Source organism: Penicillium hispanicum (genome assembly GCF_028827665.1).
Source record: "Penicillium hispanicum strain IBT 35686 chromosome Unknown utg000003l_segment0_segment0, whole genome shotgun sequence".
NCBI lineage: Eukaryota > Fungi > Ascomycota > Eurotiomycetes > Eurotiales > Aspergillaceae > Penicillium > Penicillium hispanicum.
This window is the reverse complement of record NW_026623195.1, coordinates 1,230,523-1,241,471: the sequence shown is the minus strand read 5'-3', so window position 1 is coordinate 1,241,471 and position 10,949 is coordinate 1,230,523. Positions and strand designations below refer to the sequence as shown.

The window sequence follows — 10,949 nt, the reverse complement described above, 5'->3', positions numbered from 1 at the left end:
TGTAGACAGACGCATGTCGAGGCAAATATATCTGAAAATTTTTGAATCAACAATCAAAACAGGGTACCTTACCTACCTACCAAACACAGTGAGAGTATCAACAACGTACTTACTTTTTACTGCTCATGGGATTTTCTTGGGATCCCTGTATATAGATAGTGTTCCGACTTAGTGCCCGGGCGCACTTAGCCAACAGGCCAAAAGACCAAATATGCTAGAACTCTATGTTCTAGCATGCCCGGGACCGATATAAGTAGCGCGCATCGTTAGGCTTAGGTGAACCACGCCTAAGTCCTAACAGATAGATAGGCACGACAATAAATTGTCGGTACGCCGTTACGATGGAGTTGAGGAAAAACGCATGGCAGCAGCTTCTGTTGCAGAGTTGTACAGGCATTGATTGCCCCGGCATTATTCGACATAGTCTGGATCCGAGGTAATGAAATATATTATGTATTGTACATGGTCAGGGAACTCGGTAACGGAGAGATGGACTAATCCTTCTTCATCCTTGGTACTGGGTCGGCATTTCCGTGAGAGCTTGAAATTGGCCTTCCTCCTGCCCCCAGCGTCGCTCGCGCTCGCGCTGCTTCTGCCGCTTGCGCTTCTCGCGCCTTGATTCACTCCGAGCAAGATCACATGGCCTTTGGTAGATGTCAGGCGTATGGTTCTCCTTTGCCTCGCCTTGCATGTAGGTGTCGGCTTTGTTCGGGTGCTGCGGATTGTAGTAACCGGGAATCCGAGCGGCATCACTTTGCACCAAAAACGGGAACCACTCATGGGCATATTGGAGGAGAGTCAGCCGTTTCTCAAGGGTGTCGAGAATCATATCGACGTCCCCTGACCTAGAATAAACCCGGACATCCTGAAAATCGATCTTGGTCAATTCAGGGTTGCCTCGCTTCGTTATTGCCAGCCGTAGCATGTCCACAACGTCTCGTTTGGTATATTTCAAGCCTTTGCGAGTCTTGTATGGTGGATTTTGGCAAGACCAGCGAATCCTGATGATTTTATGACGCTCGTAGGCCCGTTGTGGCGACGCTTCGACGTGTTGTTGTGGAACTGGCTCAACGGAGCCCGGAACCCAGTCGTAGACAGCCTGCCATCTTGGTGAAGCTGAGGGTGCTTCGTCCGGTTGAGTTTCATCTGAATCGGTTTCATCCGAGTCATCTTCCGAAGTGGTAAAGTCATCAACATAATGGTCCTGGGCAACCCCGTCGGCAGCATTCGTAACGGCCTCTTCCACAACGTCCTCCACAACCTCATCGACGGCTGTGTCGATTGCATCATCATTAGCGCTTTCATGGGCGCCATCGTCGATACCATCATCAAGAGCTGCCTCCTCGCCGTTACCGTGATCATTATCGGTGGATTCGAGGTCCTCGTCGCTATAGTCGTACTCATCGCTGGAATAGCTGCCGTCACTATCATCCTCGGGATCATAGTCGGAATCATCATCAGAACTGTCTTCTGGCAAAAGATCACCTGCAAGGATGGCACCAGCTTTGGGCTCCGTCGGATTCTGTTCGGGTGTTGGTTCGCGCATGACCACCTCTCGCAGGTCATTATCATCGCCACTGTTCCCATTATCGGGACATTTGGAGACTTCGGCAACAGGGTTGCGCTTGTCGCTGGAGGTGCCCCAATCAGCGGAGGCGCCGGTGTGGTAGGAAGAAACATCACCCGGGTTACCCTCGCGCGCACGACCGCCTGCAGGAGCGGCATCAGCCCTAGGCTCAGCCGTGCACGACTCCGGCGTCGCCTCGCGCATGGTCACCTCGGGTGCGCCATTGTCGTCGTCTTGGTTGATTGTGGGGGAAGCGGTGTCCGCAATATATTGGTTGCGCATCATTGTAATGACTTTGTTGGCTTGGAACATGAGGTCCATGACATAGCTCGCGGATGCAGTGGCAGTGGGATAGCTAGCCGTGTGGTGGAAGATCTCCTGGTAGTGCGCTTTGAATTTCTCGGCCAGCTCGAAAGGGCTGTCATCATTGCCTGCCTTGATAGGTGGCTCTGGCCACCGATCTGACATTTCGAGGAGGGTTGCACGTCAGTTGACAGCTAGCGATGAGAACTCGACGTGCCGAGGGACGCGTCTATCGCGCAAGGGGGTTTTCACGCGTCGGTCCCGCGGAACAAAGAAACCTTGGGTCGGCTAGACCATGGAAGAATAGCAACAAAGAAACGAAGTTAACCGGCAGCTTGTTGGAACCCATTTTTGATGGAGCAAAAAAAAGAGAGAGAATTGAAATGCAAAAATTTGCAAAAAAAAAAAAAAGCCGAACGCGGGGGTCGAACCCGCAGCCTTGAGATTAAGAGTCTCACGCTCTACCGATTGAGCTAGCCCGGCTGGGCTTGTTGGAAGGCAATCCAATTGTGACTTGATAAACCAGCGCAAGAGCAGAAATTCCTTTGGAGAGCGTCGAGGCAACCTGGATAGGTATTATATCAATAGACCTGGTGAGTTATAACTACTTTCACTAGACATGATTGACGATAGCCCTGGATACCCAAACTCCAAGCTGAATGTACTCTACAATATATGAGGTATGCATTCCCGCCCAGTCTCTAGATTTGAGCGACGTTATCACTTGTGCCAATATCTAGGCGATCAAGATATATGTTATGTTGGGTGAGCCGTCGAAGTAGCTGATGTCCACCTTGATCTTACACACAATAGATAACATTTGACCTGAAAGGATATTGTGTTATCACTGCAGAGATAACAAGGTTCTTATCCGCCCGTAAAATTTTTTTCCTTCGCAATGGCAAGAATAGGGTTGATACAGTAAACGCAGGTACCGCCACCAGCCCAGCGGGTCACTGACCCCGGCGCAAGGGAGTAGACAACCATGGCCACAGTTACTAGTAGTAGTCACCCGCCCTGTTCAAACATCGCATTTCTGCATGAACTCTCAGCCCATTCAGAGTGTCGCGGGTGTGATATACTATTGGACAGAACTGCTTGAAATGGTCCACTCTGCAAAGCATCTCATCATGTGGCTCGCGTAAACTAAACCTAGATGGGTAATAATATCGACGACATAGTCATAGATTAACTAACCCCCCTCTGGCTGAGACCCTTTAATTCGATATCTCTGCCCTCCAGCTGTCATTCCAGAAAGTGGGGGATTACCGTACATGCGAGTTATAGACGGGCAAACCTAGTGGCGCACCCAAGGAAGATAAATGGTGGCTAGGGCTATACTCTGCGAAACGCCAAGTCTACCTAGATAATCCTAGCGGTGTACAATCAGAGTGGACGTCACCGCGATCTTCGCTTGCCAAGATCGACGGAGCTGAGACACAGCCCGATTCCTCGCCAGGTTCTTTCTCTCACCCCCTTTGACATACAAGATCTCCAAGACGAGTCCGTCGACACGACTCGGTCTTCGCCTTTCAGCCCACCATGTCGCTCCTCCGCGCGGGATCCCCCACTCTGCTTGTGTGTCTGCTACTGGTCTTGCTGCCACAGGTCCATGCCTTCGGCGCTGGCAGTAAGTCGCTATTCGATGACCTGGCTGGCATCCAATAACAATTCTCAGATATCGCCTCAATCTCGGCCATCGAGGGCAAGAACTGGCGCCATGGCGACATCGAAGATATGCTCAAGACGATCGCTTTTATCGCCGGGCACAAATGGACATCCACCATGATCAAACGTGTATACTTTGGGAACTGGCTACGAGACTAGTGAGACTCCCACACGAGAAGAGATAGCCGCGCAAATACAGGCTGACAATGTGTCACCAGCTCGCAGGCAATGGATGTTGGGACCTTGAAAAGCCTTCCAGCGGACACGATACGTATTCTGGTGTGGGTCCTCTCGTTCCTGACCTTCGGCTACGCGACGGGCGAGTTCGAGGTCACGTCCGAAAGACTGGGAGTTTACCGGCCCGAGGAGCATATCGAGTAGGTCGAGCGGCCCATTTAAGATTTGACGGCCAACTGACACTATCCCAGCAACCCCAAGGACTACGCCGATAACGAGGACGCGCGCAAGTATGACGAGCGCCTACGACCCCCGATCCGTCAGGTTGAACTTGACATCGATCCCGACACGGGGATGAAGAATTACATCGCCAATGAGCGGGGCGACTGGGCCACGAGCGCGGCCTATGTGAAATTCAGCCTGGGCCGCAGCATCCACTACGGACGAATGTATACACACGGCGGAGGACGCAAAGGCAATGAGGAGGACCTGTGCGAAGCGCTCCGGTGTTTGGGTCAGGGTCTTCATACGCTCGAGGACTTTGGGGCGCACACTAACTACTGCGAGCTTGCGCTGCGAGAGATGGGATTCCAGAACGTCTTCCCACACACCGGCGTGGCTACGCAGATCAACCTTCGTGGCCATCATGTGTTTCCACTTGTGACTGGTACTTTCGGTATGGTTGATTTCTTCCATTCCGTACTGGGGGAAGCCACCGATCATTTCACTCAGTCTGAAGTCAATGAGATGGACATAGCCCTGGGGGACGCGGAGAATAATGCCCAGTCCAACAATTCCCTCAATGCTCTTACTGGATTGCTGGGTAAGATTCCTGGCACCCGAGAGCTTGTCTCCGAGGCCGAGCATCTGAAACAGCAATCCGAAGCGCAGGAGATGACCAACCGCTCTCGGGGATCTCACATGGGCTACGCCCAAGGAAACGGTTTCCAAGGCTTTGAGCAATCCCGTGCCCCTACTCCTGGGCAGCCTTCTGCAAGCGGAGCCACCTCGGGAGCGGGCTCACACGGGATTGCTGATTTCAACCCCCAGGAAACTGTTTCGAAAATATACCCTATTCTAGCCTTCCGGGACAAGGTGGTTCGCAAGCTCAACTCCATCATTGAGAAGATCCCCGGCCTAGAGGCAATCATTGAGAAGATCTCTGAGACTCTGACCGTCTTCATCATGTCTCTGCTTGCACCCTTCATACGACCTCTCATCAACATCGCCTCCAAGTCCCTGCAAACCGGGTCTTCCGGCGTTATTGATGCGTCGGGCAAGCATCAGTACGAACCATGGACCGATCCCCAGTGCACCGATCCCACCCATTCTCTTCTCTCCAAAGATCACTTCGCCAACGTCCTCAACGAGCCCGCTGGCCAGGTCGCCTCCGCGATTCTGAAATACGTGGCTCCTCGTGTTCTGTACGCCTGGCAGCATACCGACGTCCCCGAGCACGAGGTCCTGGAAGATTGCATGCGCGTCTTCCACCACCCTACTCTGCGCGATATGAACAACGACGCCCACAGGACCATGTTCGAAGCTGTCCAGCACTGGGTTCATTCCCGATCCGATCGCGGCTCTGCTCTGAATGACATCCTTAGCGCCGATGGTGTTCGGGCAGGCCGCAATACTGGGGGAGTTAGCCATACTCACGGTGGTGGACAGGGTGGGTTTGCTGCGCTTGGAGGTGGTGGGCATGGCCATGGTCATAGTAGCTCCCACTCGTCTGGTGGCATTCAGTCGTTCTTCTCGCAGCAGCAATCTCACAACCAGTCACAGTCTCACCATAGTTCGTCTGGTTTACCCTGGGACAAACTGTCCAGTCTGCCGATTCCGGGAATGTCAAACATCAACAAGCTCGAGAGCACTATCTCGCATTTCCTCCCTGGTGGCCTGTCGCATGGCTTGTCGCGCGACCTTGGTGAGGATGAGGCTGGCAATGGGAATGGTCGTGACCGTGGGCACAGCGGACATGGGTATTAAAAGCCTGATAATGATTGTCTGGGAGGCTGGCATTTACGATAAGATTGGATTGGATTATGAGATTACGACGCTGTGACGAAGATGGTGTAGAGTCGAGATTTGGGGCGTTACTTGCTTCTCTTGCATGAGGCAGAGACACTAGGTATTGATTGTTCCGCAGAAGATAGAACGAATTCACAAACCCCAAGATGGCGGCTTGCATTCAGAAAAGTGACTTCTTCCCACTGTCTTCACAAGGTCGAGAGACGCTGTGACTTGATATGAGACCATTCCTTCACTTCCTGGAAGTCCATCACCCTGTTGGGACCACCCGATCGTCCCAGTCTATCTTTCCAGTTTCTGTTCTTTGCAGATTCAGCATCCCATTTGACGACCTGATGAATCTTTGCAGGGACCTTGTTCTCCATTGCGTCCACAATAAGACTACCAATGCTCGGAAGAAGTTTGAAGCCTGATCAGGGTACTTCTCGTTAGCCTGCCTTGCCCGTCCACGAAGACAACGCCACACAACTTACCTCTTCCTGAAGCACCGCAACCAAGAATCAAAGACGGGTGATCGGGATGGCGATCCACGATAAATTCCCGATGAGGTGTATCAGCACACCAGCAGATCCGCGCGAAGCTAAACGGGCGATCCGCGAGCTGCGGCATTGTTTCCCTCAGGAGGGCTCTCACGCGCTCCTCCGACTCTCGCGGGACCTGCGTCCTTTCAAACGGGATGCTGGAGACGGAACCATCCTCCGACTGCACCATATTGGTGTAACCGGGGTGTTCATCGCAGATCTTGATCTCGCCGGCCTCATTCGGCTCAAAAAAGAAGCCCCTCTCGCTATTAAAAATCACGGGCAGGCTTTTATACAGCGCTCTCTCCTCCGGTGCCAGCGTGATATGCACCAGTGTCCAGGCCGTCGGCCGCAGCTGGTCCTTGAAGTCGAGCAGCTGGTCTGCATTTGCACCGGCGCACAGGAATGTCTGCTCGGCGCGCCAGATGGTCCCATCCGCCGTCATTGCGCCCTTCACATCGCCCTCCTCGTAGACGAGGGCAACGACTCGGCCCCGCGGGGAGCCAGTGACGAACTGGACTCCGAGCCGCTGCGCTTCTCGGGCACCCGACACCATTGCGTCGCGTGCGTGAGCCCAGCCTGCGCCCGATCGGCGGAAGTAGCCCTTCCACTGCGTGAATCGGCCCTTGAGAACCCCCGTGGGAGATAGATCCTGGAATTCGGTGGGTGTCGAGAGCTCGACCCAGGTGGGGTTCTTCTCTCCGGGAGTGATTCGCACTCCAAGGTGGTCGAGGCCTTCTGGAGTGCAGGCAGAGAGAACCAGACCTGTTTCGTGATAGTAGGGTTTGAAGATGGGGTCGTCGGTCCAGCCTTCCATTGCCTGGTGGCCCAGAAGTTCGTTGACTTGGAGCTCCTTCTCATCCTTGTCATAGTGGCCAGCAGAGATGATTTTGTTGACGTCGTTGCCGGCGGAAATCGACGATGGGAATGGGTACGGATCGAGGACGGTGACATTGGTGTATCCCCGGCGAGCCAGATGGAGGGCTGTCGATGTGCCCCATGTTCCAGCGCCCACAATGAGAAGCGGCGATGATTTGTGGATGGCCATGACCGCAGATCGTGAATTCCGGTGAGGACAGAGGAGGCAAAGGGCCGCCGAGTCTCCCGTCCCGACTTGGCCTTTTTGAAGCATCCATGCTAGAGTCGGGTGTGCCGAGACCTCGGAAGATCCACGCGGGGCTCGGAGAGATTGACCGAGACGGTTTAAGCTGTGCCTTAGCGCTCGCTTGGACCTTGCCCTCTTTTCCCTTATCAATGCCTCATTCACTTATCTTCCAGCCTCGAGGCACTCTTTATCGAGGGTCTGTGAGATAATCTGATAATGAGGTGGGGAATGGCAGCTGCATCGCGTTATCACCCGACGTGATTCACGGACGTTGCTTGCGTATGCGAGGGCATCCAGAAAGATGACCCAGCCATCGAAGTAGTCTCGATGGGTCGCTCTGGATCACATATAAACAGGAATTACGCCCTCGGCACCCTCGAAATTCCTCTACTTATACCAACTTCCTTCTACTGTCTACCCTCCTGTTCTACTTATACTGCCCAGACGTCCATCGGTATGGCTCAAGAACCGAGCCTTTCGAGCAATGTGCAAGCCTCAGAGGATCCATACCTCGGGGATGCAGAAATGACCAAGAAGCCGGGGACCGCTGACGAGGAAATGGAAATGGCCATTGGGGAAAGCAACATGGTGGAATACACCATCGACTCGGACAACTCGCCATATCTGGAGGTGCGCGCCAATGTGCCCAATACTGACGATCCCAGCTTGCCGGTCAATACACTGCGAATGTGGTTCCTTGGGGTCATCTTTACGCTGGTATGTGCATCGCAGAAATAAAGCTTTCCAAGTGTCAAGAGGCTCACCATGGCTATGCCGAGATTAGGTTGGAACAGGAGTCAACCAGTTTTTCTCCATGCGCTATCCAAGTGTGACGATCACATCGCTTGTCGCGCAGTTGGTCAGCTATCCGGCTGGGTGCTTCCTTGCTAAAACCCTGCCGTTGAAGAGTGTTCAGATCTTGGGCTGGAAACTCGTCATCAATCCTGATCACCACTTCAACATCAAGGAGCACGCGGTCGTTACGATCATGTCGAACCTTAGCTTTGGCCAGTCTTGGGTGAGTCATTGTATTGATTTATTTATCCATGAAGTTGTGGTCATGCTAAGACTTTTTTAGGCGAGTGCTATCATTCAAGCGCAGAAAGTGTTCCTGAGCATGAACGCCCCCGTCGGTTACCAAATCCTGCTTTCCTTATCGATGCAAATGTTCGGTCTGGGACTCGCTGGGCTGACTTACAAGTACATCATCGAGCCACCACAGATGGTAAGCAATTGTGTTCGCATATAATTAGGTAGGAAATGGTCGTGCTCATGAGGAAGTAGATCTGGCCCTCGACTCTTGCCAACGCGGCACTGTTTGAAACTTTGCATAGCGAGGCCAACCCCATCGCCAATGGCTGGCGCATCTCCCGCTACAAGTTCTTCTTGTACGTCTTCATCGGTGGTTTCTGCTGGTACTGGCTCCCGGGATTCCTTTTCACTGGACTGAGTACCTTTGCCTTCATTTGCTGGGCTGCTCCGCGTACGTCATTTGATCCTTCATATTATCCTCAAAAGCCATTGCTCCCTGGAAGTCTCTAACGCCCACCCAGACAACAAAGTCCTCAATGACTTGTTCGGCATGACAACCGGGCTCGGCTACCTGCCAACCACCTTTGACTGGAGCCAAATCGCATACAACCAGTCCCCACTGACGATGCCCTTCTGGGCACAGGCCAATGTTTTTGCTGGATGGTTTCTCATGTATGCCATCGCCTGTCCAATCATCTACTACACCAATACGTGGTTTACCGCGTATCTCCCGCTCACCGGATCGGATGCATACGATAACACAGGAAACATCTACAACTCCTCTCGAATTCTGAATGCCCAGGGCACACTGGATGAGGCAAAGTACAAGTCGTATAGTCCAATTTTCCTGCCTGCGACATTTGCTTTGGCCTATGGAACTGGGTTTGCCGTTCTCAGCTGCCTGATAACGCACGTCCTCTTGTATCATTCCAAGTCGATCCTGGGCGTATTTCGGGGAGAGCAAAAGAAGGACGTCCATGCCAGATTACTTTCCCGCTATCCAGATGCGCCGTGGTGGTGGTATGCGATCATGACGGTAAGCCTTCGGCGGAGCTCGCAGCCAGAAATACAAGAGGGGGAAGGGCTGATGGTACTACAGGTAATCGTCCTCGTCGTGGCAATTGTGACGCAATATGTTTGGCACACAGGGCTGCCTTTCTGGGGCGTCTTGCTTACACTCGCCATGGCTGCCATCTACGTGATCCCCGTTGGTATAGTCTATGCCGTGGCGAATCTCAACACGAACGTGATGACTTCTTTGGGCGAGATTATTGCAGGATATATGTTCACGGGGAAGCCGCTCGTTCTGCTTATCTTTAAGGTACCCCATCAACACATTGTGCTGCGTTCTTGGAGTGGAGCTGACTTTCAGCTTTCAGTTTTACGCATACACCGGGATCAGCCAGGCCATGATATATGGTGCAGATATGAAGGTATCATCTTTGTGACTTGTGCTTTCTGGAGTACTAGCTATCTCTCGAAAACCACCCGCTGACCGCTTCTAGCTGGGACTATATATGAAGATTCCACGCCGGACCTTGTTTGTGGCGCAACTCATCGCCTGTATCTTGGGTAGCTTGACGCAAAGTCAGACGTTCGCTCGGATTATTTGGTACATCGACTAACACAGTGAGCAGATGGCGTTCTACTGTGGATGCTGGGCCATGTCAAGGATGTGTGCTCGAGCACCCAAGCCGACAACTTCACTTGTCCGCAAGGTCGGGTCAACTACAACAGTGCGATTTTCTGGGGCGGTATGTGTCGTTCTGCTTGTGTCATCCATCTCCCACTTTACGAGACATTAGGGAGACTTGGCTGATCACCCGCAGCTATCGGACCCAGCCGGCTCTACGACATCGGCCGAATGTACTCTGGCACGCTACACATGTTCTGGATCGGGGCCATCTTGCCCATTGTCACCTTTCTGCTTAGGAAGAAGTGGCCTACTTCGAAGATTCTGAATGCCATTCACTGGCCCATTTTCTTCGGTGGCACTGGCAATCTCCCACCCGCTGTATGTGGTTCCGGACGAAAAGTCATCTGTCATTCCTGCAAGAATGCATCCGACCTAATATGCCTTCTATCTAGACTGGGATCAATTATTCCACGGCGTTCATGGTCAGCTTTATTTTCAACAAGGTAGATAGGGCTTTGTCAATAACTGCGATGAGAGAGCCGAGCTAACAACATTCGATAGCTTATTAAGGACCGGAGGCCGCAATGGTGGGCCAAGTATAACTACGTTCTCTCCGCGGCATTGGACTCCGGCGTGGCCGTCTCGGCGATTGTGATCTTCTTTGCGCTGGTCTTGCCCGGCGTTAGTCTGAGTTGGTGGGGAAACAATGTGAATAGTGGGACGGTGGATAGCCAGGGCATTCCGTGGAAGCAATTGGGAGCGAACGAGACCTTTGGACCGGCGACTTGGTCGTGATATGCATACTCCACTATATGGCACTCGTCACTATATGTCTAGTCATAGATCACGCCGTATATACCTAGGTATATCACAAAGAAAATATCCAATTGTTACGATCATCCATCGGACTTG

The 10,949-nt window shown here is 52.6% G+C and overlaps 4 protein-coding genes across 4 annotated transcripts; 2 read left to right on the top strand and 2 right to left on the bottom strand.

The window, feature by feature from the left end:
- Window positions 1–505: 505 nt before the first annotated feature.
- On the bottom strand, window positions 506–2,035 carry N7459_002870 (uncharacterized protein; the record flags this gene model as incomplete). The annotated part of the gene is made up of 1 exon (XM_056942055.1): window positions 506–2,035. The coding sequence occupies one exon, from the start codon at window positions 2,033–2,035 to the stop codon at window positions 506–508; it is 1,530 nt and encodes a 509-aa protein (XP_056801938.1).
- A 1,377-nt stretch (window positions 2,036–3,412) lies between these two features.
- Window positions 3,413–5,701, top strand: N7459_002869 (Het-C domain-containing protein; the record flags this gene model as incomplete). Its single annotated transcript, XM_056942054.1, has 4 exons — window positions 3,413–3,500; window positions 3,549–3,696; window positions 3,757–3,915; window positions 3,967–5,701. 4 exons carry the CDS (start codon window positions 3,413–3,415, stop codon window positions 5,699–5,701), a joined length of 2,130 nt encoding a protein of 709 aa, XP_056801937.1.
- Window positions 5,702–5,931: 230 nt separating this feature from the next.
- On the bottom strand, window positions 5,932–7,312 carry N7459_002868 (NAD(P)/FAD-dependent oxidoreductase; the record flags this gene model as incomplete). The annotated part of the gene is made up of 2 exons (XM_056942053.1): window positions 5,932–6,152; window positions 6,217–7,312. The coding sequence occupies 2 exons, from the start codon at window positions 7,310–7,312 to the stop codon at window positions 5,932–5,934; spliced, it is 1,317 nt and encodes a 438-aa protein (XP_056801936.1).
- Window positions 7,313–7,825: 513 nt separating this feature from the next.
- optE (uncharacterized protein) lies at window positions 7,826–10,832 on the top strand (the record flags this gene model as incomplete). The annotated part of the gene is made up of 11 exons (XM_056942052.1): window positions 7,826–8,086; window positions 8,154–8,387; window positions 8,448–8,594; window positions 8,654–8,852; window positions 8,923–9,437; window positions 9,501–9,722; window positions 9,781–9,834; window positions 9,907–9,988; window positions 10,039–10,155; window positions 10,231–10,415; window positions 10,599–10,832. The coding sequence occupies 11 exons, from the start codon at window positions 7,826–7,828 to the stop codon at window positions 10,830–10,832; spliced, it is 2,250 nt and encodes a 749-aa protein (XP_056801935.1).
- Between the last annotated feature and the right edge of the window lie 117 nt (window positions 10,833–10,949).